General features: G+C 51.7%; 1 protein-coding gene and 1 non-coding gene across 2 annotated transcripts; one reads left to right on the top strand and one right to left on the bottom strand.

Annotated features, from left to right (window-relative positions):
- The first annotated feature begins 1,726 nt into the window (after positions 1 to 1,726).
- On the top strand, positions 1,727 to 19,167 carry Cbx7 (chromobox 7). The gene is given in 7 exon segments (XM_052160572.1): positions 1,727 to 2,043; positions 3,802 to 3,845; positions 10,777 to 10,842; positions 13,701 to 13,764; positions 15,938 to 15,980; positions 15,983 to 16,255; positions 16,500 to 19,167. Coding segments are annotated over 7 exon segments (717 nt in total). The 5' UTR covers positions 1,727 to 1,974; the 3' UTR covers positions 16,658 to 19,167.
- A 5,011-nt stretch (positions 19,168 to 24,178) lies between these two features.
- Positions 24,179 to 24,282, bottom strand: LOC127668302 (U6 spliceosomal RNA). The gene has a single exon (XR_007974072.1). It is a non-coding gene; the product is annotated as a U6 spliceosomal RNA (small nuclear RNA).
- Between the last annotated feature and the right edge of the window lie 2,859 nt (positions 24,283 to 27,141).

Genomic DNA, 27,141 nt, shown 5'->3' with positions numbered 1-27,141 from the left:
CTTAAATGTCTTCATTGAACCTTTGTTTTTAGTAGATATTTCCGTGGACTCTATAGTTCTCGGATGATGGTAATTTTCTCTGGGGACAGGGACATGTCGTCCCCTACCTCTGGCTTCCTTTGCACTTGACAAAAAACCAAACAAACAAACTCAAAACACCTCAGGTGCCATTGTACCATTCCCTCTTTTTTTTTCCTCGCCAGACGTAGGTGTTTAGAGTTTATTCTAAGAATTGGGAACCTCGGAATGTTTCTAAGCACTGGGTGACTCGGTCGAGTCTGCTGGTAGGAAGCGCACTGGGTCACAGGACCCCGTCGGGGAGGGGGTTGCTGCTGAGATCCGGGTTGTGGGTGGTGACGTTGAGGGGGAAGCCCTGAGTCACATCCAGAGGGTCAGAGCCGCTGGAATGAGAAGGAAGTGGGAGGGACGGGGGCGGGGAGGGGGCGACTCGGACCTGTCCTACACAGTGCGGAAAACTGAAAAAGGCTTAGTGCTGGGTCGGGGGCGAAGGGTTCTTTCTGCCCTCCACACTTCGTTGCAGCAAACGTGCAGCAAAGCAAGGGCACGGCGGAAACCCACCGAAGCCCAGGCTCTGGCGCGATCTGCTGCCCGCACAAGCCGGTCTCCACCTGCGACCGGGTCTCAGCGCCCAGCCTGGACCCTCTGGATAGCGCGCTCGAGTGTGTGGCCGGTGCGTTTTAGCATCGCCGGCTAAGACTTGTTTGGGTTGATGGTGGAAGCATGGAACGGTGGACGCTGAGGCACCTGTTCAGGCCTGCCTAGACTACGTACTCGGGTGGAAAGCCTTTGCTGTCTGTCCCTCCTGCCGCGTCACGGTTCCGGCCCGGCCTGGTCTCCTTTGTAGGAAATAAATGACCTTTTACTCTATGACCTGTTTTCTGTTTACACAGTACGGCCCCACAACATTTTTCAATTTTCATTTTATTTTTTTAAAGATTTCATTTTATTTATTTTTATTACATTATATTTTAAAAACAGGATCTCATACATAGTTCTTCTGGCTGTCCTAGAATTCACTGTGTAGACCAAGGTGGCCTCGAACTCCGAATGGTATGCCTGGCTCTACCTCCCGAGTGCTGGGATTAAAGGCGTGAGGTACTAACCCCAACTTTAAGGTTTTGTCTTATTTTTGAATAAGTATTTATGTGTATGAGTGGTTGCTAGCCTGCGTGTATGTATGTGCATGCTGTGCGTGTGTATATCAGGATAGTATGGTATTCCTTGAAACCGTCGTTGTGAACCATAATGCGGGAGGTGGGAACCAGCCCAGGTCCTCTGAAAGAGCAGAAGTGCCGTCTCTCCAACCCTTGTTTCAGTTTGTTTGAGACAGGGTCTCACATAGCTAAGATGAACTCCTAATCTTCCTGCCTGAAAGAGCAGAAGTGCCGTCTCTCCAACTCTTGTTTCAGTTTATTTGAGACAGGGTCTCACATAGCTAAGATGAACTCCTAATCTTCCTGCCTCAGCTTCGGGGCCACTTCATTTGGGACCTTCCCAGACGTAAGGGGAATTTGGGAAGACTGATCTCGTCCAGCCCAGAAGACGAACGGAGAGATGGGGTGGACCATAGACTGCTCCATTTAGACCCTAAGATCCAAATAAGCGTGAAGCATCAGACCTGCTGCGGGCTGCCCAATTTGGCCAGCAGGCGGGGTTAAGGAGAGGGGCGTGGCTCCGGCAGCGAGGGGGCGGAGCTGACCCTCTGGGCGCTCTCCGAGGCACGCGCGCGCGCACCCGCTCTCTGGCGCTGGGGAAAACGTTGCGCAGGTTCAAAAATGGAACGTCGGCGGCGTGAGGGAGCACTAGGGGGTGTGCGCGCGTGCGCGTGCGCGCCCGGACGAGCCTGACGGGGTCCCCCGCCGTCCCGAGCATCGCGCGCAGCAGCCGCGGCCCCGCAGCTCCACCCCCGGCCCGGTCCGGCCCGGCTCCGGGCCCACTCGCCCGCCGCCCCGCATGGAGCTGTCAGCCATAGGCGAGCAGGTGTTTGCGGTGGAGAGCATCCGGAAGAAGCGCGTGCGGAAGGTGAGGCTGCTCGGGGGCGGCTCCCGGGACGGGGCGAGGTCGCCTCCCGCTCCCCAGCACCGCCCACTCCAGGTTGGGCATAGCAGAAAGTGGTGCGGGGGTCACCTGGGTACCCTGGGCTGCCTGGCCGGTCTCCACATCCTGTTTCTCACTTTCCCCGCCACTATGTAGGGCCAGTAGAGTTAAAGTTGTTGCCCTCAGATGCTAGTGCAGCGGAGGCCACCGGGGATGGAGATGAGGATGGGACTAGATGAGCTCCATTCCGCTTTGGCCCCTGTACGCTCACTTTCGAGGAGACTAAAGCTTGAGTTGAGGAAGGAACTTGCCAGCGCGTAGAGTCAGAGAGTCTCGAACTCGGCTCTCTGGATATTTAGTACCAAGTCCTTTGAAGTTGGCAGCAGAGCTTTGGGAAAGTCTCCAGTGGCCTCTGAAGTTTTCTTGTTGGACTTTAACCTTCCCTATCCCAACCCCCCAGGGCACACCTTTCTTCTCCGCTCCCATTCCTCCCCTCCCCCAACCTTCCAGCCGGGGTGCTGCTGCTCTGAAGCCTGGGCCACTCTTGTTGGGGCATCCTCGAAGCTCCTCCCACCTCTGCCCAGCCTCCACACACACACCCCGAGATTTAAGGAGAAGGTTTTGCCGCGCTTCGGACCACACACCTCAGCGTGCAGTTTCCGGTTCAGACCTCAAATCAAAGATCTTTGTGCACGTGCTTGCTGAGGGACTCATCCCAGAGTGAACTTGGATCTGGGCATATGCAGTGAAAAAGTTCCTGCCCTGGATCTATGGGAGGGTCCCCTTTCCTTTTCTCCCTGGCGGCCACCTTTTTCCATTTGCACGGGAGTATCTGCGGTAGCATCCTCAGCACGGGTTTGGGTGGAACCAAGGGGGGTGGCTTGGAGCTTGGCTATTTATTCGTTAGGGCCGCCTCCTTGCCATTCCACGGTATTAGACTGAAGCGGGTATAGACACGATCTCCTTTTTGACAGGGCGCAGGGATAGGTCAGACAGGGGACTCATTAATTCAACTCAGCACTCCCAAATCTCTACCGAGGCTGCAGTGTATTTTAGATACCACCCTGAGGCTCAAGGCTCCCTTTTCTCTCTCAGAGCTGGCTTTCTGGCAGAGGACAAGGATGCAGGCTGAAGGAAGGATGGATGAGGAAGTAAAGGGATGCCTTTGGTGGACTAGGTGCTTTTCATAAAGAGCTGTCCACTGCGTGGTGCTAGGGAGGGAATCTGGCAAGGTGATCAGAGAGGAGGAACTCAAAGCTCTCCTGTGTTGATGCTTTATCCAGTGCGTAGTGCTGGACAGGACACTTAAAGACCCCTTTTCCTGGAGACTCCAGTTCCTAACAAGTGGAGGGCCCACTACCTTTTGACGGGGGCGGGGGCCTGCTGGCAGCCTCTACCTGAGGCTTCTCTTTTGAAAGTGAGGAATCATGGTCCTGGCATGGGACCTCAGCCACCGTGCAAGGCGTGGTGTGCATGCTCCCATGTGTCACAGCTTCTCTCTGTGACACGAGCTCCTATCTTGGATTCCAGGGATGTCTGGGACCAGATACACTCCCAGGGGACAGCAAGGAGGTCTGGAGATGTCGAATAGTAGCCAGAGTTTGGGGGGGCGTTGACTCCAGGTTGACAGTCTTGAGGTTCCCAGGTTGATGATGCTGTATTTGGCAGAGGCTCCTTTCTCCTTTATCATCTTACAGGTGGTTGTAGACTGTGTCTCACCTGGTGCCTTTCTTCTTTTCACAGGGCAAAGTTGAATATCTGGTGAAGTGGAAAGGATGGCCCCCCAAGTAAGGCTCCTTTGTGTGTCCCCTGTCTGTCTTCCTCTCACCAAGCTGGCTTTATTTAGCGCCTGCTGCTTTTTTTTTTTTTTTTTTTTTTTTTTTTTGGTATGTTTTTAAGCCAGCGGTGATGCTATGCACCTTTTTTTTTTTTTAAGTTTTATTTCATGTATGTGAGTACACTGTCAGCTGTCTTCAGACACACCAAAAGAAGGCATCGGATCCCCATTACAGAGGGTTGTGAGCCACCATATGGTTGCTGGGATTTGAACTCGGGACCTCCAGAGGAACAGTCGGTGTTCCTAACCACTGAGCCATCTCTCCAGCCCGCTCCTGCTGCTTTATGGCAAACATTCCTAAGTCACCAGTTTTTCTAGGCCTTACTCCCGCCCCTCCCCCTCTCCCCCCCCCCAAGGGGCGTCCTGCTTATCCCCACATCCTTCCCTCCAGCTGGCCATGATGCAAAGGCCCCAGCATCTTGGCTTCCCAAATGGCTGCTGGACGGGTGAAAAGGTCCCACGTGGGGCAGGGACAGTGCTGGCTGAGGGGGGACCCTTGGGCAGAGGCTCCCCAGTCCTCACTGTGTTCTTTGTGGAGAGGGGCAGAGCCCGGGTCATCTTGGATTTGGCTGGTGTCCCCTTGCCTGCAGGGTAAGTTACCAGGCATTCTTTTTAAGTAGCTGTGATCTGAGCTTTTCGGGTGAAGAAACAGAGACAGTGAGCAGTTTTCCTTGGGTCACACAGCCATTTCTAGGCTTCTCTGAATTCCCAGTATTCTTTCCTGATGATGTGGGGTAGAGAGCCAGGTTTGATACCTAGCACAGCCGGTGGGCCTCTGGTGCTGAGACCTACTCAGGAGCCTCTCACTAGCCAGTCACCTCCTAGCAGTGTATTGTTGCTGGGGAGATCAAGCTAAGATATAGGACCTCTCTATTGGCTTGTGAATGATCTGTCCTGCCTCCTGGAAAATCCCACTGCTTTCCTGATGGCTCCGACGACCTCTGGACCAGACTTTCTTCTGTCTGTGTGTGGGAGGGGTGGAGGTGGAGGGCTGACTTGTGGTTGGGTCCTGAGATATCATGAAGGGATAATGAATGGGAAGAGGGAAGACAGCCTGCAAATGCCTCAATTTTCCCTTCTTTAAAGGGGGTTCAGTGGCCTAGGCCTTCTTCACCTGTCTCCCAGGCTGCCTAGCCTGGTAAGTTGGAAGGCCTGGGTGTTGGTTCAGGGTGGACTGCAGGCATCAGGTGCTGTACCTGATGACTGACATGCACATCACACACTGCCTACCCTTCCCCCTACCCCATCTTCCATTCCCAAATGCCCCTCCATTGGTCACTAGTGGTCAGTGTCCTCAGCAGGGCTCAGCTGTGCCATCTTCATCTGCAGCTGACCATAGCGACAGCTTCCCTGAGGAGAGGGGGAGCTAGTCCCTTGATAGCCCTCCTGGTCTGCTCAGAGCCATTTGGCTAGATCATCTGAGAATGATACCTGCTCCCCCTTTGCTGCAGAACTTAAGGCCTGTGGCCACCTGTGAGCCCTTGGGCAAGCCCTCCGCCTCTATTTGGTAGTCTTCAAATACTGAACCCCCGAAGCCTCTCCCAGAACCAATTGTTCTGGGAGGACCCATAAGTCATGTTTTCCTTTTGGAAGTAAAGATTCCATTACAAAATATGCGCTTAACGTTTCCTTAGAAAAATACTGTCCTTTCAGAAGGAGAAACTGAGGCTGAGAGAGGAAGGAGGTCATTCCAGAGAGGCAGGTCCAACTGCCAGGTGGCCCCACCTCCAGGGCCTCAGATCAGCTAGTTTTAGGGAACTGGCTTGGAATGGAGGCTGAGAGAGTGTGGGGTGGGTGTTGTCTAGCCTAGTCTTGGACCAGGCTGAGATCCTCCCATTTTGTAGCCACTCTCCTCATGGCTAGGTAAGGAAGTACTAATTAGTAGTAGTGACAGGAAGGTGCCCTTGCCTGGTCACTGCAGAGCCATTTTGTTCCCGCCCATTTTCTCCCCAGCAAAAGGCAACAACAGCCTCTCCATCGCAAGTGAACGTGGTAGAGGGGAACTCTTGGATCTTTGGGGGCACCAGGCAGAGGGTGTTAACTACAGGTGTTCTGTTTGCCTCATAGACCCTTGACCACTCCGTTTTTGCCTTTCCCTGTCCAGCACCCTGCTGCTCCCCCATGTTGGAGACCCTCATTCTTATCTTGCATAAATACAGCTCCATCTTTTCAGAAAGACTGCTCACTGGAGCTTGAGTAGCGACATGAGTCCCCAAGCTGCCATTGGGAGAGCTCTGGCATGAGCCAGGTGTCACCCCGTTTCAGATGGGGTACAGAAACTCAAAATGAGATTCTGACCTACCCCCGAGACACACGGCCAGCGCCACCAAAGGGCCCTAGTGTGTCTTGATGTTAGCTTTTCTGGTACCAGGCTATCGTGCCTCCTTATGAACTTTGGTTATGATTGACAAGCTGTGACCCAAGGCAAAACCCTAACTTTTTGCTCTTCCGCCATTTCCTCATTTTTAAATGAAGCCCGCTAGGAGTCACTAATGCACCCAGGGATAGGCAGCCAGGTACAGAGCAGAGCCTCCTCTCAAGGCCCAGAAGCCTGGTTTAGCCCTGGTAGCCATGCCAAGCTTCTTGGGTTTTACAATGTGCCATACTCAAGTATGCGAGTCACAGCATAACACATCGAATCTTCTCCACAACTCAAAGCGAAGGGGTTGCAGGGAGACCCGCTCTAGAATGAGGCTCAGCAGTTGGGGCCGTTGAAATTGGAGTCATGGAGCTGCCGCTGGCTTTGCTCCGCGCGGTCCCAGCTCACCCAGTTTCTGTGTTCATCACGGCAGTCCCCTCCCCCACCCCGCAACGGCCGGCTGGGACCCAGCGACCTGTCTTGCTGGGGTGTTGCGACCCACCCCAATCGCCTGACTAGCTCGCGGGTACTGCGCAGTCGGTCGGGTGCAGTAGTAGAGCTTGTTTACCGGGCTAGGCTAGTGAGAGGGCGGGGCAACGATCACGTGGCCATGTTTATCTCCAGCAGGCAAGCGTGCTCCGCCCAGATAGGTTTCCAGTGATATGAGTGCGCAGGCGCCCGCTCTCTGTACAACAGATATTTGCAGCGGCATTTTGCACCAAGTTTTGGGCCTCTCTTCAAGACCTTGCTGTTTCACGTTGCCTCAGGGGCTGGTGGTCCTCCCACCTCTTTCCGACCTGCAGCTTCCTCTCTCTGCTAAGGGACTTGGTTCTAGGACTCTGGCCCCCCTTTTCTGTGGTTTCACTGCTTGCAGGGCTTAAAGGCCCTAAATCTAGACAGTGATCCTAGCTCTGGAGGTGACCTTGGGCAAGTTGATTAACCTCAGTGCCTCTTTTTTTTTCCATTTCTTAACTGGAGTGATTCTTTAGGAACCTGCCTTTGTGAAATACTTGGGGGGGTGGAGTTGGCATTTCCTGGGATAGCCTGGTGCACTGGGTGTGACAGACTGTGGAGGCAGTTGGTTTTCTTTTGTTTGTTTTGTTTTTGATGAATGAATTGAGTAGAGAAGGGTGGGGACTTGCTTGGAAACGCAGTAAGAATGGGCCTAGAGGCAGATCGTGAAGGGTAGCGAGCAGAAGGCTGTGTTCCACCTGTGGGTGGTGGTCAGCTCAGTAGCTTTCCTAGAACCTGGGGCTCCGAGAGGCAGCGGCCCCTGGATTGTACCAGTTGCAGTCATAGATGGGCCAGTTGGGAAGGGAACCCACAGAAACCTGGCTCTTAGAGGGAGCTAGGGGATGACTTCTGGACCAGGAGAAGAGTTTGTATGCTGGGCTGGCGACACTTATCCAACACCTAGAGGGAGCTCCAGATCCCACAAACCAACTGAGTAGTAACAAGGAGCCAAGAAGGAGGAGTTCTGGGCCTGGGCAGCCTGCCCTTCTCAGTCTACAGACTGAGTTCCAGGAGAGCCAGGACTACACAGGGAAAAAAACTGTCTTGAAAATACCAAATATATATGTGCGTATACATATATATGATGTATTTCATATATGTATCATTTTTGTATTTCATGTATGAATTCTTATTTTATACCTTATGTTATCCTTCATATATTCATATTTTACCCTTTGATAATTTCATGTATGTATAATGTATTTTTCTGATAATAGTGTCTTTTTTTTTTTTTAATGAGTACACTGTCGCAGTCTTCAGACACACTAGAAGAGAGCATCAGATCCAGTCGATTACAGATAGTTGTGAGCCACTATGTGGTTGCTGGGAATTGAACTCAGGACCTCTGGAAGAGCAGTCAGTGCTCTTAACCGCTGAGCCATCTCTAACCCCGTTTATAATGTGTTGTGGTCATTTCTGTTTGTTTGTTGAGACAGAGTTTCTCTGTGTAGCCCTGGCTGTCCTGGAACTCACTCTGTAGATAGATCAGGCTGGCCTCGAACTCAGAAATTCACCTGCCTCTGTCTCGCAGAATGCTGGGATTACAGGCATGCGCCACCACCGCTCACCTTACAATGTGTTTTTAAAAGATGTGAATTTTCACAACTTTGTTTACATATGAACCATTTGGCTTGCATGTATGTGCGTATACCACCTGAGTGCTTTAGAGGCCAGGGGAAGGCGTCAGATTCCCTAAAAGTGGAGTCATGGATGGTTGTGAGCTATCCGCCGTGTGGTTGCTGGGAATGGACTCAGGTCCTCTGCAAGATCAGTCAGTGCTCTTACCTGTTGATCCATCTCTCCAGCCCCTAAATGTGACCATATTTACCCCATTTCCCTTTTTTGTTTTTTGTTTTTCATGACAGGGTTTCTCAGTGTAGCCCTGTCTGTCCTGGAACTCATTCTGTAGACCAGGCCGGCCTCAAAAGTCACAGAGATCTGCCTGCCTCTGCCTCCCAAATGCTGGGATTAAAGGTGTGTGTCTGTGTCTCTGTGTGTGTGTGTGCACTCACGTGTGTGTGTCTCACTGTGGAGGTTAAAGGATACCTTGGTTCTCTGTCTGCCCAGTAGGTACCAGGGATCAAGCTGGGCAGCAGTTGCCTTTACCTCCTGAGCCACGTGTCTAACCCTCATCTCCTTTTAGAAAATATGATTTGGTGCCGGAGGAATGGTTAAGAGCACTGGCTGCTCTTCTAGAGCACCAGGGTTCAATTCCTAGCACCCACATGGTGGCTAACTCCAGTTCCAGAGGATCTGGCACCTTTCACAGACCTAGATGTATGCAAAACAGCAATGCACATAAAAATAAAAAATCCTTTTTAAAAAAAATACATGATTTATTATTGTTATTATTTGTTTTGGGGGGATTTTTTTTTTCCGAGACAAGGTTTCTCTGTGTAGCCCTGGCTGTCCTGGAACTCACTCTGTAGACCAGGCTGGCCTCGAACTCAGAAATCTGCCTGCCTCTGCTTCCCAGAGTGCTGGGATTACAGGCGTGTGCCACCACCGCCTGGCGATTTATTATTAATACTACTATTTATCTGTATGCATGTGGTTATGTACACATGTGAGCTCCTTGACCTGGGGCTGCAAACTGAACTCCTGATCTCTGCAAGTACAGTATGTACTCTGGGCTGCTGAGCCATCTTTCCAACCCCAACATTTTAAAAATTAGCTTACCGATGAGTGGGTTTTTCGCAAGACTTTTCATATATTCATATATTCATAGTTGTGACTGACCCCTCTCGCATTCCCTGCCCTCATCCCCACTTAAGCGTTCTGGCCTACTCTAATGTCCCGGCCTCGTTTCCCCCCCCCCCCCCCAGAGTCTTTCCCCCTCCATCTCTCGTGACTTTTCTAGCTTCCTGACCTCTACAGAGGCTGCAGGTTATGCAAGGCCAAGCAGCAGAAGCTAGGCTGCATCTCCAAGGAAGCAGGTGCTGTCTGTCTGTCTGGGCCTGGATTGCTTCATTTAGTCTAACATTTTCCACTTCCCTCCATTTTCCTGTGAATTTTGTCACTTGCCTCTGAGTGACGTTCCAGTGCACATGTGCCACAGCTCACTGACTCTTCGTCAACTGTGAACACTTAGGCTCTGGTGCCCAGCGCGGTGGGCAGGGCAGCAGAGGACTCTGAGGAGCAAGTGTCTCTGCAATGGTCTTTTCAGTACATGCCCAGGAGTGTATACTTGAGGCCGTGACCTTTTTTGAGACTCAGCACACCCAGCGGTCTGTCCATCCATTTTTGTTATAATTTTATACTTGTAGCTGTAATTGATCCAATTTTCCCTCCTATTGCTTTAAGTTTATATTCATTTTTTTACTTTTAGGATACCTGTCAGCTGGGCAGTGTCAGCACATGCCTTTGAAAGAAGAGGCCAGCATATCTCTTGTGAATTCAAGGCCAACCTGGTCTACAGAGTAAAGTCCAGGGCGGCCAGACCTACACAGAGAGACTCTTTGTCTTGAAAAACCAAATAAATAAATATGTCTCTTATCATGAGATGTGCCGGTTGTGAGCCAGGCTCAGAGAAGGGGGCTGCAGGCCTTGCTTGACGGTAGAGATGCTGGCTGGGCTGGGGGTGGGGCTGTCGCTGAGCAACATAAAAACACAAGTAGCAGAACCCTTTCTCCCCGCCAGGCACAGTCAGTCAGTCAGTACCTCACAGAGAGGGACGGGGGATGCATAGAGAGAGCTGCTGAGTACACAGCTCAAGACCGCGTGACAGTCAGCCAGGCTCAGCTGGGACTTGAACCCAGATAGGCCAGCGCCAGGGCCTCTGCCATGCTGTGGGATGGGGAAGAGAGGCATCCTTAGGCCTCAGTTGGATGCTGGCTCTAACTGGAGTCTGCTGTAGGAGTCTTGATCGCCTCGTGGTGTGGTGAAGGGGCTGTGATGTCATGGAGCTCCCGGAGGCCTAGGCTAAGGGATGGGCACAGCATCCAGCTGCAGCCTCTGCCACCCGGGTGGTGGCAACACAGCTCTGACCTGTTGTTTTTGTTGTCCTCAGGTACAGCACATGGGAGCCAGAGGAGCACATCCTGGACCCCCGCCTGGTCATGGCCTACGAGGAGAAGTAAGGGCCCTGCCTGTTCTGGGGCTGGCCTCTCAGGAGGCCTGATTCTGGCCTTGGGCAAGGGTCTTCAGGGCAGGGTGGACTCAGGGAGATGTAGTGACACCTGGGACCTGACCCTGTGGCCGGCTGGTATCTTGGTATCTCCCTTTCCGCCAGCACCTGCCTCCCTGCAGCCTCCCAGTCACTGGCTGAGGATTTACAGATAAGCCCTTTGTGGGAATGGATCTGACTTCCCCTGTCAAAGAAGGAAGTCTGATGAGGTCAGGCAAGGTCAAGGTCGGGGATGTGGGGTGGGATTGGCTTCTGGCCTCAGCAACGTGCTGAGGGTCGTCACCCCACCATCCCGTGGGCCTCACTGCCTCATGTGGATCACAAACTTATCATTTTTAAAATTACGTCTGTTTCTTTGCGTGCGTACATGCATGTGTTGGTGTACCACAGGGCGTGTGTAGAGGACACTTTGCATTGGTTCTCTCTTCCTATTGTGTGGGTCCCAGAGAAAGAACTCGGGTGGTCAGACTTAGCAGACTTACCAGGAAGCCTCTTTACTAGCTGAGAGATCTCAGCAGCATCCCTACCCCACCTCCACCCCCAAAGCGGGTTTTTCTGACAGTCTTGCTATGGCCCTGTAGCCCTGGCCCACGAGGAGCTAAGACTGGTGCACTCTCCTTTATCTCCTACGCGCTGGGCGTAGGGTGTGTGCTACTCAGTGTAGTTCTCAAAACTGTTTATATTTGGCTCCTTTTGGTAATCTCCAGACACAGGAATGAGGGTGTCATTGGACAGATGAGGAGATTGAGGCGGATCTGGGCAGTTAGAGGGCCTTGTCCAGAGCCTTGGCACACAGCACCTGTGCTGGCTGACCCAGGCGCCCCTCATTGCTACATCCCTGCTTCTCCCCAGAGGCTTCTGGAAGCACATCAAAGCATGTGCCATCACTATTAGTCCTTACTTGTCATTGTTTTATTTGTTTTTTGTTTGTTTGTTTGTTTGTTTGTTTTTTCGAGACAGGGTTTCTCTGTGTAGCCCTGGCTGTCCTGGAACTCACTCTGTAGACCAGGCTGGCCTCGAACTCAGAAATCCACCTGCCTCTGCCTCCCAGAGTGCTGGGATTACAGGCGTGCACCACCACCGCCTGGCTGTTTTATTTGTTTTAAGACAGGGTCTCTCTCTGTAGCCCTGAGCTGCCCTGAAGCTCACTCTGTAAGCCAGGCTAGCCTTGACCGCATAGACATCCCGCTTCTGCCTTCCACGTACTGGGATTAAAGGCGTGCGCCCCTGCTACCTAGGAACCATTGTTCTTTTAATATTTATTTTAGTGTGTGTGTGTGTGTGTGTGTGTGTGTGTGAGAGAGAGAGAGAGAGAGAGAGAGAGAGAGAGAGAGAGAGAGAGAGAGAGAGAGAGAGAGAGCGCGCGCGCGCGCGCGCGCGCGCGCGCGCGAGCATTACATGCAGTACCTCTGGAAGCCAGAAGAGGGTGTCAGATCCCCTGGAACTGGACAGTCTGCCTTGTGGGTTAGCTGCTGTGTGGGTGCTGGGAATTGAACCCGAGTCTTCCACAAGAGCTGTCAGTGCTCTAAACTACTAAGTTGTCTCTCCAGTCCTTCATCATTTCTCTTAACTCATTGTGACAGGTGGCGGTCCTGTCCTACGGTTTCTTTCTGCTCCTTAAGTTCTTAGGAGCAATGGTTCTCAACTTGGCAGGGGTGTGTGTGTGTGTGTGTCTAATGACCCTTTCATAGGGGTCACCTAAGACCGTCAGAAAACATAGATATTTGTTTACATTATAATTCATAAACAGTAGCAAAATGACAGTTATGAAGTAGCAACTGAACTAAGTCTGTGGTTGGGGGTCAGCACACCATGAGGAACTGTATGAAGGGTGGCAGCGTCAGGAAGGCTGAGGTCCACTGGTGCTGTGTCACTGAGAGAGACAGGGTCTCACTCTGTAGTCCTAACTGGCCTTACACATTTGGCAACCCTCTAGCCTCTGCCTCCCACATGCTGGAATTACCAACATGCCACCATGCCCAGGTGTGTGGACTGTCTTTGACTGTGACAGAAAGCATGGAAGGTGTGATGGCCAGGTGCTCATTCCTTGTGTTGGTAGAGCTTTGCTGGGCGAGGGTGTGGTAGGTCCCACCAAGAAGACCACTTTAAGACATTTGGGGAGGACTCATTTATAGAGAGCCCAGATGGGGGGGTGGCAAACCCTTTTAGAAAACGAGCGAGCTCCCAGCCTACAGTCTTTCTGGTGTCCTGAGGTTTCGTGGGCTTCAGGGAGGAAGCAGGAGCGGGGTAGACTGAGGCAGGCAGAGAAGAGTACCTAGTGTCCCATGACTTTGGCACTGCCACATGGGATCTTAAGTTGTGTCAATACAGGCTGATGTTGGCGTTGGGAGGGGAGCACTCTTCTTCCCTACTTTCTTGACGAGACAGGTTCCTTCCTTTCTCTGCAGATTCCAGAAAATTCCAGGTAGGGCAGCTGGGCTGAGCTCCTCACCAAGCAACTTGCTATACTCATTCGTGCCCCAAGAGGCTCTGGGCAGGCCGGGTTGCCAGGCTTCCCTCCCTCTAGTTGAGAGTAGACAGTAGGACTCCATCTTTATGGGGTACCTGAGTAGCATGAACAGCAGAGCCCTGTGTGGCAAAGACCTGTGTTTTCAGAGTGAAGCCCAGGCCCTAGAAGTTGAATGTCAACCCCACCATTGCGGCCCCCAGAGCAATGGGGAGGAGTGTGGGATGGCCCATGGTGTCCCCACCCACACATGATGGAGGAGGGGGTGAAGCAGACACCCTGCTCCTCTTAGATGTCACCAGTGTCTCTTTTTCTCCTGCCACCTTCCTCACACTCCTAGGGAGGAGAGAGACCGAGCATCAGGGTATAGGAAGAGAGGTCCGAAACCCAAGCGGCTTCTGCAGGTAACCACTGCCTCTGAGCCTTCTCCCTCCCCCGTCCCACCCTGCCTTGCCCCCACCACCTGCATGTGCACTGGCCCTTGGGCCTACTCTCTCACTCTACCCAGCACCCCAGGGTACTGTGGAGTGAGACACTCAGTGGGTACATTTCAGTAGAAGGGATTTTGTAAAGGCCCGGTGTGGAGCTGGAGCCAGGGACGTCAGCCGTGGTAGGGGACTTCAGTGGGCCTGAGGGTAGACAGACAGTCAGTTTTTGAGAGCTTAAAATGTTGTGAATAAGCCTTTTTGAACCTCCAAAACTCTAAACACAAAATACCTGAGGATCTTAGCATTGAGGAAACATGGCAGAGTAGGATTAAAAAATCTGAGAACCAGAGACCCTTAGCATCCTGAACATGACCTTGGGACAGCCGACTTTGGACGGGAAGATGCTGTGAAGCCTGTTCTTCCCTGCCTTGCAATGTTTCTGTCCATTCTCAAGATGCCGTAAGTCTTGGCAAAGAAGCCGAAAGAATATGGAGTTGAGTGATTCTGCGCAGGGCTGAGTGCTTTCTCACCTGTGAGGGGGTTGGCGGAAGTGGCGGAAGTAAGGCCCACCCGGCATGCGTTTAACCACTCCTAGTGCTGGATTATCTCAGGCCCTCCATACTGGACAGGACGGCTTGTCTTTAGGTGGGGTTGAGTCACAGGGGTGTCCTAAACAGGCTCTAGGAATGAAAGTGACCTTTGCTAGACACGAACCCAGCACACGTCACAAGTGGACACGCTCCATCTGTATATCAAAGCAGGGCAGATGTGTCAGGTCATCTACGCTGTGTGACAAACTGCTGTTGTTTCCCATGGTCTCTGGGTCCACAGATGATGCTGCCTCAGCTGGTTGTGGAGTAATCTTAGTCTCAGATCCAGTCCCGATGTTTTGGGGTGGGGCAGGGAGCTTGGCTGCCTGGTTGCCCATCATGGTCAGGGAAGCAGTGCTGGGCTTGACAGGTCCTGCTGTGTGGGGCACCCACAGTGTGTCCATGAGTTTCCGAGGCAAGTGGGTGAGCGAGGAACGAGGGAGGAGCCGCGCTGTCTTTATGGCTTTGTCTGAAGTCACGCTGCAGAAAAGTCCAGAAGGTAGTATTGCTGGACACAGCCTTTGATGAGGTACCTAGGTCTCATCGAGGCCTGGGGTTTGCCTGGGGTCACATATACATAGAACCCAGCTCTGATCTGGAGCTGTCAGGGCGAGGGCTGGGCCCAGGGAAAGCCTTGAGGTCCCTGTGTCAATCTTCTCTGCCATACTTCCATGCCAGATGATCCACTGGTGGGGTGGAGTGTGGACTGCCATGTGTCACCGCTGCCTCAGGCCACCGGGACAGTTTGCGATCTGGCCCCATTTGATGGTCCCTTGATGGGACTCTTGGCCTCTGGTGGCATGTGGCAGAAAATGCAGAATCGTGTGGGATCTTCCTCACACTGGGGATTGTTTTGTTTGGTTTTGTTTTTGTTTTTTTCTGTACAAATTTTACCCAAAGTTGGACAGACTCCCCATTCTTGAGTGCCAGCCCTTAGGTATGTGAGTGTGCCCTCCACTCTCCTTCAAGGCTGAGGCGGCAGAAGAGACCCAGCCCCTAGAGTGGGCCCAGGGCAGCTCCAGAGCCCAGGGATGTCTTGTCTGCAAGTAGCGGGTGGCGTGCTGTTTGTGCAGGCTGGATTGCCCCGACTCCGTCAGTGGCTTCTCCCCTCCTGCAGTCTGCCGAAGAGCTACTGCTGTTGCAGCTTTCGAGGCTCCTTGGGAGGCAAAGCTCTTTCTCCTAAAAGGCAGAAAGTCTCCATAGTGTGTCTACTTCAGAAACCTAGTTTTGTGTAGCACTTGATATCGAACCCAGGACCGAGCTGCACCCCAACCCTGTCGTGTTGGTTTTCAATGTCTGTGCTTGGTGCTCTTTTGCTGTGGATCAAAGGAGCCAACCCCCTGCAGCCTTGACCCTCAGCTCCGAGGCGGAGAGGGATGACTGAGCTCAGCAGGTTTGCGGGTTGTCATCTGTGGCTAGTGTGGTCTCTGGCCCGTGGACAGGGGAGGGGCAGGTGGCACAGATGCAAATGAGGCTGGGTATACCTGGGGATTACAGTGCAAGCGAAGGTGCTGCAGTGGGTGGCGGGCTGACCGCCACGCCCTGGCTCGCCCCTGCAGCAGCTGTACAGCATGGATTTGCGGAGCTCCCACAAAGCCAAGGGCAAGGCAGTGGGAGCCCTGAGGGGGTGGTCAAGGCGGGGGCAGCTGAGCTGGTGGAGAAGGGGCCCTTGGTGCCCACCCTGCCCTTCCCACTCTGCAAGCCACGTAAAGCCCACAAGTACCTGCGACTCTCACGCAAGAAGTTCCCGCCACGTGGGCCCCACCTGGAGAGTCACAGCCATCGACAGGAGCTTTCCCCGCAGGAGTCAGCAGCCCCAGATGTCCTGCAGGCCGCTGGAGACTGGGAGCCTGTGGAGCAGCCCCCCGAGGAGGAGGGTAAGGCAGTCTCCCCGAGACCTCAAAGCCCGAAAGGCCCCTGACCCTTGTCCAGGGGGCCTGGAGACCCAGCTGTGGAGCAGTCAGGCCTGATTTCTACCGTTAGCTAGGCGGTGCATGTGCACCCTCCTAAGTGCCCAGCCTCAAGCGTACGGGGGATGGGCTGGTGCTGCCACTCACTACTTCTGACTGCCCACTTGGTGCCAGCCTGTTCCTCATCTGTGTCTTTGTTCCATGACTGCAGCAGAAGCAGACCTAGCTAATGGTCCGCCTCCTTGGACACCCACGCTCCCTTCAAGTGAAGTTACTGTGACCGACATCACCGCCAACTCCGTCACTGTCACCTTCCGCGAGGCTCAAGCCGCTGAGGGCTTCTTCCGAGACCGCAGTGGGAAGCTGTGAATAGCGGCTTCCCTCTTAAACTGTGTTTCTTGGGGCTTGGGTGAGGAATTCCAGAGACAGGAGGGGCTGGGAGCAGGGTAAATATTTTACCTTTTAAAAGAGCAGAAGCATGGGGAAGACCCCGCCACCCCACCCTTGCTCCATGAGGGTGGTGTACAAAGAGGCCTCTGGGACAGGGTGGGAAGGCCAGTGTTCGGGCCTCACCTCCAGGGCAGGTGGGAACAGGCTACCCTGCCCAGTACGCCCCTGTCATTATCTTTCAGAGGCTGATCCGTGGAGTCGCAGGAGCCCAGGAGGTCCAGACCTTGCCTCAAGTAGTCACCCCAGCTTTCGGGTGGCGTCCCTCCCTGTTCCTTGACGTGGGTCTTTATTATGAACTTTCCACTCCAGCTTTTGGTGGGACATGGAGGCTGGCCTTGGCCACCAGGGACAAGATCAGGACAACGGGCATGGGCTGGGCCAGGGAAGAGGCTGCCCACCAGGCCTCCTCTGAGCACACTGCCTCCCTGTCATTGGCCCGTGAACACATCCGGCTACCCCAACGTGCACACGCCGAGTGTGTGTTCACACTGGCACCGTGTCTCTAGACCTGTCCACACGGACCTTGCATACCTTTAGAACCTAACCATGAACATGGCGTCATTCACAGCACAAATGAACTTGCTGCGGCACCCTTTCCACCTTGCACACATGTCATGTGACAGGATCGACAGGATCGGTCCCTGTTGGTTCGCAGCTGTCATCTCTGAGCCACACATAGCACCAGGCTTTGGTGTGCAAGGTGTAGATGCTTCCACACAGGCTCACAGACATCTGGCCCACCCTCCCTCCCGCAGGAGTTCACGTTCTTTCTGACTCAGGTGACTTCCCAGCCCCACCCCTCCTTCTCTATCCTCTCCTGCAGCTCAGCCGATCTGGGCACCCATGGGTGCCAGTGGTGTGTGGGCAGTCCCACCACTTTCTCAGGGCAGTCCTTGTCTTCTGTGTCCCCTCCCCACCCCATACCTTGTGGGGATCGAACTATGATACATGAGTCAGGTTGCACACAGGCGTGGTCCTGGTAGGGGGGGCGCTCTACTAGTTTGCACAGGCACCCTATAGGAGGACACCCTCCTCCCTGAGAAGGGACCTTCCTTTGTCAAGGGCACAGCGCTCTCACCCCCTGCTACCATACGAACCGATGTGGCTGGGCCCTGGTGGCTACCAAGTCTCCTGTGTCTTTAGGAGGCCAGCAGAGTCAGTATGAACAAGGGCAGGATGACTTCTAGACACTCCCATTCCCAAACCAAAGATCCTGCACCTTGTGTCTGTCTGAGATTCGCTCCTCTACCTTCTCTAGTCCCTGGGCTCTCCCTTAGTTCCCAGTTATCCAGGGTTAACTCAGTGCTTCCATTGGAGCAGTCTTCTGTGGGGGACCTGCCTGGGACCTGACTCTAGAAGATGTGTGGGTGGGCCAGGGAGAGGAGGGACAGGAGCCTCAGTCAGTGGGCTGCAGGGGCCTGAGGTGGGGAGACTTGGTGTTCTTGAAGCCCAGCTCCTGGAGAGGGAGGGTGAGGGTGGATGACTGAAGCTTTTCTTTGCTGCTGGGTTTGATGGCCCACAGTACTGGAGACAGAGTCCGCTGATGTCGTGCTCCCCACTCCTAGGGCTGTGAGAGCCCAGGAGCCTGCAGTTTGCATCAGGAGGCTCCAGGGGGCTTTCCAGGCAGCTGTCTTCTGCCTTCAGCAGTAGGCGATGTCCTTTTCTCTCACGGGACCCTTGATGAAACCCACCAGTTCCTGGAGATTGTGGCCTAGGCTGGGTATCCCTCAGGGGGATCCCTCAGTTCTGGACTGCTGGGAACTGGCCACCTAGGGAGAGTGGCTGAAGGCTTCAAGTGGCTGCAGGGCTTCCCCCAGCCTGAAGCCACCCAAGTGGACAGTAGAACCCATACACTAACCCCATACAGGGCCAGTACTCAAGCAAGGAGTGGTGGCCAGCTGCCTGTCTTTCCCCTGGCCCCACCCATTTGAATGTAGAGATTGGGTTGTACTTTCCCTCACTGAGTTGGGGTGAAGATGTGCCCCAGCCTCTGGTGTGGACGCTTGCTGTGCCACAGTTGAGCCCGTGTGGGCTGTGTGGTTCTCGGCTGGTAAGATGGTGATCTCATTGCCAAGTTCCTTCCACCTCCTGCCTACTGAGGAAGGAGCTCAGTGTCGGCGGCGAGGTGGTATTGATTTTGCTTTATAAATGGCGGACCAGACCTGGCCGCCAGGTCTCAGCACAAGACCGCTTCCTTTGCACAGAATGAGCTGCGAGCTTTGTTCAGACTACCTGAATGTATTGGGAGGAGTTGGGCATAGGCCTCCCCTGGGGCGTGTGTGCTGGGAAGAGTCAGCAGGTGTAGACTGCAGTTTTATTTTTGTACTGATATTGGTAAGACTGTATAGCATCTATTTATTTAGATGATTTATCTGGTAGATGAGGCAAAAATTATTAAAAAAAATACATTAAAATGACTTTGAAAACTTCTCATGTGTCTGGTTGTTTTGATGGTGTCATAACTGAATGATGCCTCCCAACCTCAGCCCAGGACCTCATGCCTCCCAAGTATAGTCTGTGGTCTGGGACAAGTCATCCAGTCCTAAACCATTTAAAATCAGTGGAGGAAAGACATGAGCCTAGTGTGTCAGGGCTGGGCTCCTGTGGTGTCATTAGAGGCTGGGACTACTCTGGTAGGCCTTGTCATTCCTCTACATCTTCTAAGAGTCTCTTGTTCTAGAGGTCTGGGTGTCAGCAGCTTGAGTCTCCAGTCTCAGGCTGGTGAACCCAGGTCAAGCATGAGGCTAACTCATGCCTACACAGACTCTGCATGCCTGACAACCCTGTCAGGCAGGCAGCACAGAAAGCGTTCCCTCAATGGCTGGATGGGAACCTTCCGTATGTTCATCCACAGTCAAGATGAGAGGTGATGTCAAGAGAGCCACTGGAGGTGTGGTGGCCACTGCTCCACTGAACTCAACTCCACAATCTCCAGGACTCTCCAAAGAGGTGGTCATGACAGTCTAATAGAAAGAAACCAGTTTCCTGGTAGGATGACTGGAACTGTGTAACTCCAGCAGTCACGGGCAAACTGGGCTTACCTGAAAGGGAGGCTGGAATTAAGGTGGGGGGGGGGGGTGAGAGAAGAATGGCGCCAGAAGTCCTGATCAAGGCTCAAAGCTTAATTTTCAGTCCTGCCTTTATATAGGTAAAGACTCCACCCCAGGTGGGCTAGGCAACTGTGGCAAAACAAGGCCTGATTGGCCCGCTCAAGGCTGGGGGAAAGGTACGGTACTGGCCCCACGGTTGCAGCGGCCAGCATTCATCTCCTTCAGTCCCCACAGTTGGCATTTCCACAGGTCAGGGCATTCATTGGAGGGGTCCAGGGCCCTATTATCTTACCTTCATCCTCCCAGGCTATGCCTCTGGTCTGTCTTAGTCTCCACTGGGAATAGGAACAGTATGATAACCCAGGTTCAGCTCCCGCTTCCAGCAAGTTCCTCTCCTGGATAGGAGGCTGTCAACCTCGGGGTCGGCAGCAGCCTTGGAGTGAGTAGGTGCTATGTTAGCCTTGTTTCTTCCATTGGCCCACTGGCTCTGGGAGACAAGTACCCAACTTGAGCAGCAGGTTCTGAGGAGGTCCCTGCATTGCTTCCCTAGCAACAAGGACATCTGTGTTCCACGGAGGAACAGTCTGTAAGTCTGCGTGAAAGCCCTATCTAGCCTCCAGCCCTGGCAATTTCCTGACTCTGGCAACATTTGGCATTCACTGGGTACCTGTACTACATCTTACAGAGATGCCACCTGCACAGACACACACATAACACACACACACACACACACACACCAAGGCTTTGTAGTACATTGTCCACACAGACCAGCTGCCCTGGGTAGTAGTGCACATGCAGTGGGGCGTTGGGTCTGAGGACCACCACGCGGCTGCATTCCCCTCACTAGGAGTGTGTTGCTGACTTGAAGCTGCTGCAAGGGAAATGCTTCTGAAGTAAATCCAGTGTTTGTCACCCATAGATGGCAGCAAGGACCTAAGTGACGCGCACCCAAGTCTGAGTAAATGTTGGAACAAGCGTATATGAATCACAGTCAAGGTGTGGTTCTCGACCTTCCTAATGTTGCAACCCTTTAATACACTTCCTCATGTTGTGTTGACCCCCCCAACCATAAAATTATTTTGTCACTACCTCATAACTGTAATTTTGCTACTGTTATTTTGTTTTTTTGGGTTTTTTTGTTTGTTTGTTTGTTTGTTTGTTTTTTGAGACAGGGTTTCTCCGTATAGCCCTGGCTGTCCTGGAACTCACTTTGTAGACCAGGCTGGCCTCGAACTCAGAAATCCACCTGCCTCTGCCTCCCAAGTGCTGGGATTAAAGGCGTGTGCCACCACCGCCCGACTTTGCTACTGTTATGAATTGTAATGTAAATATCTGATTTATGACTTTCCTGGGGGTCACGACCCCCAGGTTGAGAACCATGGCTCTAAAGGGACAGGAGTCCAAGGTAACCAACCAGCCACTGCACTAGCAAGTGATTTCCCTGAGGCTCAGCACCATTCAGGTCCCCCCATCGGTTCCCACCTATGACAGATGAGACAAGTCATCCCCTAAGTTGCCTTGAGGCAGCTTTGGGAGGAGACGTCTACACTGGAGTCTCACATAGCTTCCCCTGCCCTGTCCCAGTGGCTGTGCCATTGGGCAGATGCTTTGGTAAGGACTGAGGCTGGCATCACCCACTGTCAACAGATGGAGGCACAATGAGCCCCTCCCCCCATGTTTCCTGGGAGTCCTCTGTTATACTTGCTCTTTAAGAGTACAACCTTCGGAGGCAGAGGCAGGTGGATTTCTGAGTTCGAGGCCAGCCTGGTCTACAGAGTGAGCTCCAGGACAGCCAGGGCTATACAGAGACACCCTGTCTCGAAAAAACCAAATACAAACAAACAAACAAACAAACAAACAAACAAAAAGAGCACAACCTTCAGGGACTGGAGAGTTGGCTCAGCAGTTAAAAGTACTGACTGCTCTTCCCAAGGTCCTGAGTTCAATTCCCATATGGTGTATCAAAAGCATCTGGGATCCATTGTATCAAAAGCAACTGTAATGGGATCTGCTGCCCTCTTGTTTTGTCTGAAGACAGCAACAGTGTACTTTTACACATAAAACAAATAGTGTTTAAAAAAAAAAAAGCTCATATCTGCAGTCTCAAGGTGTCAGGGAGGCTAAAGCAAGAGGATCAGCAATTTGAGGCTAACCTGGTCTATATGGTGAGACCCTGTTTTAAGAATAAATAACTAGGCCGGGCGGTGGTGGTACAGGCCTGTAATCCCAGCACTCTGGGAGGCAGAGGCAGGCGGATTTCTGAGTTCGAGGCCAGCCTGGTCTACAGAGTGAGTTCCAGGATAGCCAGGGCTATAGAGAGAAACCCTGTCCCGAAAAAAACTAAATCCAAAAAACCAAAAAAAACCCCCCAAAAAAACAAACAACAACAAAAAAAAAGAATAAATAAATAGAAATCTGGGCTTGTGTCAAACATGGTACTATATGCCTTTAAGAGTATTTTCCAGCAACTTCCATTATTCTGGAAGTAGAGGTAAGCAGATGTCTGTAAATTTGAAGCCAACCTGATGTACATAGGGAATAGCAGTCAATCAAGATCACATAGGAGACCCTGTCTCAAATGCCAGGCAAAAAGCCCAGCACGGTGGCCACCCATACTTGCTATAACTGCAAACTTGGATGCAGACGCAGGAGGATCAAGGACCCCAAGGTCACTCTTGGCTCACGTCCTGGAACCCTGGGATGGGCTCTGTAGACTGGACTGGCCTCCACGTCAGACATCTGCCTGCCTCTGCCTCCAGTTGAGGGATCCAAGGTGTGCCCTATCACCTCCAGGCCCAAGCTGTGTAGAGACTTGTGTGAGAACTGCCTGGGTTGTGTGAGACTTTACCAAAAAATGAAAAACACGAGAAAACTGAAGACAAAATTATGAGGGTCAGGGCATTGTTCTCATTAAATCCACTCAAACCTTCCCACCACCTCATAGACCTGGGCTGTTAGCCCTCTGCAGAGATAGCAGGTCCAAAAGTGTTTTCCAGCTGGGTAGCCACAGCTCAGACGCCCATATTACTAAAGAGGAGGTGTACCCACACATTCGTGTCAGCTTCCACAGGTACCAAGTGGAGGTGAAGGTGGAGGCTGTCTTCACACACAAACTTCTAGAGCCTCCATGTCACTGTGGTGGGACTGTTCCTGGCCTGCCTGTGACATCCTGTGGGCAGCAGGCCTCTGTGCCACAGGTGCCTACTAGGCTGGCCATGTTCCCCTGCCCTTTTAGCACATGCCAGGTATTGCATCTTTAGGAGGGAGTCTATTCCAGGTGCAGTCTGAGCTGATAGCCAGAGGGGAAACAAAGTGCCAGCTTGTGGAGCATGCATCCCGGGAGACATTCTCCACGTCACCAAGCGTGATGCAACTGCTCCTTCTGGAAGCAGCCAGAAGACTGGTAAAGACTGTGGTCCATTGGGTTGATTGGTTTTTGTCAACTTGACACAAGTCACGGTCATCTAGGAGGGAACCTCAACTGAGGAAATGCCCTTCCCCCATCAGAACAACCTGTGGGCATGCCTATGAACTATGAAGCATTTTCTTGATTGATGTGAGAGGGCCCCGCCCACTGTGTGGTGCTGGGATTACAGGCGTGCGCCACCACGCCCGGCCAAACATCACTATTAAGCCTCACCCCTTACTTTCTTATTCACACCCAAGATCTAAATAACTTTAAAAGTCCCACAGTCTTGCATATTAAAAGTTCAATTCCTTTAAAATATCCAATATCTTTTAAAATACAAGGTATTTTTAAAATTCAAAGTCTCTTAACGGTGGAATCCACTAAAATAACTTTCCTTCTTCAAGACGGAAAATTATCAGGGCACAGTCACAATCAAAAGCAAAATCAGACCCCAACCGTTCAATATCTGGGATCAAACTCATGATCTTACTGGGCTCCTCCAAGGGCTTGGGTCACTTCTCCAGCTCTGCCCTTTGTAGCACATACCTTGTCTTCTAGGCTCCAGCCGCCTGTACTCCACTGCTGCTGCTGTTCTTGGTGATCATCCCATGGTACTGACATCTCCAAAACACTGCTGTCTTCTGCTAAAACTGAGCTTCACCAATAGCCTCTTACAGGCTCTCTTCATGGTGCCAAGCCTCAGCTCCTTTGCATGACCCCTTCAAGTCCTGGATCATCAACTGCAACTGAGGCTGCACCTTCACCAATGTCCTTCCGTGGCCTCTCACAGTGCTGAGCCTCAGCTGCTCTTCATGACCCCTTCATGTCTTCAAAACCAGTACCACCTGGGTGACTCTTACACAGTACCAAGTCCAGCCACAGCACAGGGTACAACCTTGGCTATCTCTGGAACATAGCCTCTTTGTGTTCTCAGCAAACACTTCCCAGAAGATTTCAGAGGAGATGCTGGTCTCTTCTTTTTTTTAATGGAACAGCTTCAGGAATTTGCATGTCATCCTTGAGGAGGGACCATGCTGATCTCTGTATTGTTCCAATTTTAGTATATGTGCTGCTGAAGCGAGCACTGCTGGTCTCTTTTTAAAATTAATTTATGTATTATATGTAAGTACACCGTAGCTGTCTTCAGACACCAGAAGAGGGCATCAGATCTCTTTATGGATGTTGTGAGCCACTATGTGGTTGCTGGGATTTGAACTCAGAACCTTTGGAAGAGCAATCAGTGCTCTTACCTGCTGAACCATCCCTCCAACCCCATGGTCTCTTCTTCTTTTTTTTTTAAAGATTTATTTAGCCAGGCAGTGCCTGTAATCCCAGCACTCTGGGAGGCAGAGGCAGGTGGATTTCTGAGTTTGAGGCCAGCCTGGTCTACAGAGTGAGTTCCAGGGCAGCCAGGGCTATACAGAAAAACCCTGTCTCGAAAAAACCAAATCCAAAAATCAAAAACAAACAAACAAACAAAAAAGATTTATTTATTATTATATGTAAGTACACTGTAGCTATCTTCAGACACACCAGAAGAGGGCGTTTGATCTCATTATGGGTGGTTGTGAGCCACCATGTGGTTGCTGGGATTTGAACTCAGGAACTCTAGGAAGAGAAGTCAGTGCTCTTAACTGCTGAGCCATCTCTCCAGCCATCTCTCTGTCCCATGGTCTCTTCTTAATTACCACTAATTTCTTAGCTCCAGCTAACCAGAATCAACAGTCCTAGTAACGCAAAGGTTTTGCTTTAGTAGTTGTGCTATCTTGTTAATCACAGCTGATTCTTCAGCTCCAGCTAACTAAAACCACAGAACCTTTACAGTCAAAACAACAACAGCCTTTATAAGAGTCTTTAATCTTCTTCCCTCTGAAATTTCACAAGCCAGGTCTCCATCTTCTGCACTGTTTTCAATATTATCTTTCAAGCTCCTACAGAACACTCCACAGAGCTCTAAATATCCTAATGGCTCTTCTAACTCAAAGTTCCAAAGTCTTCCACAGTCCTCCCCAAAACATGGTCAGGTTGTCACAGAATACCCCATTATGTTGGTACCAATTTGTCTTCATCAGGGTTTCTTTTTTTGTTTTGTTTTGGGGGTGGGGGTTTGGATTTGATTTTTTTCAAGACAGGGTTTCTCTGTATAGTCCTGGCTGTCCTGGAACTCACTCTGTAGACCAGGCTGGCCTCGAACTCAGAAATCCGCCTGCCTCTGCCTCCCAGAGTGCTGGGATTACAGGCATGCGCCACCACTGCCCGACTTCATCAGGGTTTCTATTCCTGCACAAACATCATGACCAAGAAGCAAGTTGGGGAGGAAAGGGTTTATTCAAATTACACTTCCACACTGTTGTTTATCACCAAAGGAAGTCAAGACTGGAACTCAAGTAGGTCAGGAGGCAGGAGCTGATGCAGAGGCCATGGAGGGATGTTATTACTGGCTTGCTTCCCCTGCCTTACTCAGTTTGCTTGCTTATAGAACCCAAGACCACCAGCCCAGAGATGGTACCACCCACAAGGGGCTAGGCCCCGCCCCCTTGATCACTAATTGAGAAAATGCAGCTGGATCTCATGGAGGCATTTCCTCAACTGAAGCTCCTTTCTCTGTGATAACTCTAGCCTGTGTCAAGTTGACACACAAAACCAGCCAGTATAGGAGGAAAAAAAATCTTAAAAGTGTCCTTCAGGCCAGGCATGGTGGTGAACACTTTTAATCCCAGCCCTCTGTCTCTAGGCAGAGACAGGTAGATCTCTTAAGTTCCAGGACAACTTGGTCTAGAGAGTGAGTTCCAGGACAGCCAGGCCTTGACTAGTCAGGTTGTACTGCCTAATAAAGATCTTGCTTTGCTGGATTCTTGTGCCTGCTTGGGTTGCTTTGGATTTCTGGACTCCAACAGTATAATGCACATCATGGCCACACAAATAGTTTAGATCTCATCTAACCCAACAGGCCCAAGGTCTGTCTGACTCTAAAGTCTAAGTGTTCTTTACATTTAGTGTGACCCGCCTGGCTCCCTTCCTTCTTGTACTGCGTGCATTATTTACTGTGACTTGTTTCCTCCTTACCTTCCTTCATTCTGAGGAGAATGTAGAGGTGACCGCAGCAGATGTTCTATGTCAACATCCAGTGTCCAGATGTGGGTGGTGTGGGCATAACATCCTACACCATGGCTCTGCTGTCAACCCCAACTGAACACTGGTCTTGGGGCCCTCCTGGCTTCAAAGTTCCCCAGTTCAGTCCACTATCTTTCTTCAGGATTCAGTGAGCCACTCAACAGTGCCAGGTGCTTAATCAAACCAACCTTTAACATCTTTTTATTTGTATTTAATTAGCTGGAGTCATTGCTTCAGCTAATTAAATTTTAGGGCCTAGGCCAGGGTTCAGCTAAGAATCCTGAACAATACTATTCTGAGGTGTTTTTTTTTTTTTTTTTTTTTTTCAGCCTGTACTGTGCCATGTGAGGTTAATCTTTGTGGCTAGATTAGGAGTCACCTAGGAGACACTGCTGGGCAGTGTGAGAGTTAAACTGAGGAGCAGAACTCAGATCCATCATCCATATGGTATTGGTTTCGCTGGCATTCAAAATGCCAGTTGTGATGGTCCCATGGAGGCTTGCGCCAAAAGTCCAGAAACTTCTAGGTAAGTCAGTGTCAGACTTGGATTACCGGTAGGAAGCTGAGTTGTTTTGAGAGGCTGTGATGGTGAGGCTAAGTATTGATGGAGACCTCAGGAGACCTTATACATGCCAGGAGCATGCTCTGTCCACAAAAGTAAGCAGGCCCGGGGTGGACTGGTCCCAAGAGATGTTACATGTCGATGTAGATGGCCTAGATGACCAAGCTGGAGAGGGAGCCATCAGCCTCAGGTGGCAGACACAGATGTCAGCTTCGGTGTTTGCCCTGCTGAGTCTTGCTTTGATAAAACTTTCCTTGCTATACCTCTA

This window comes from Apodemus sylvaticus, chromosome 17 (genome assembly GCF_947179515.1).
Source record: "Apodemus sylvaticus chromosome 17, mApoSyl1.1, whole genome shotgun sequence".
Lineage (NCBI taxonomy): Eukaryota > Metazoa > Chordata > Mammalia > Rodentia > Muridae > Apodemus > Apodemus sylvaticus.
This window is presented reverse-complemented; position numbering and strand designations above follow the sequence as displayed.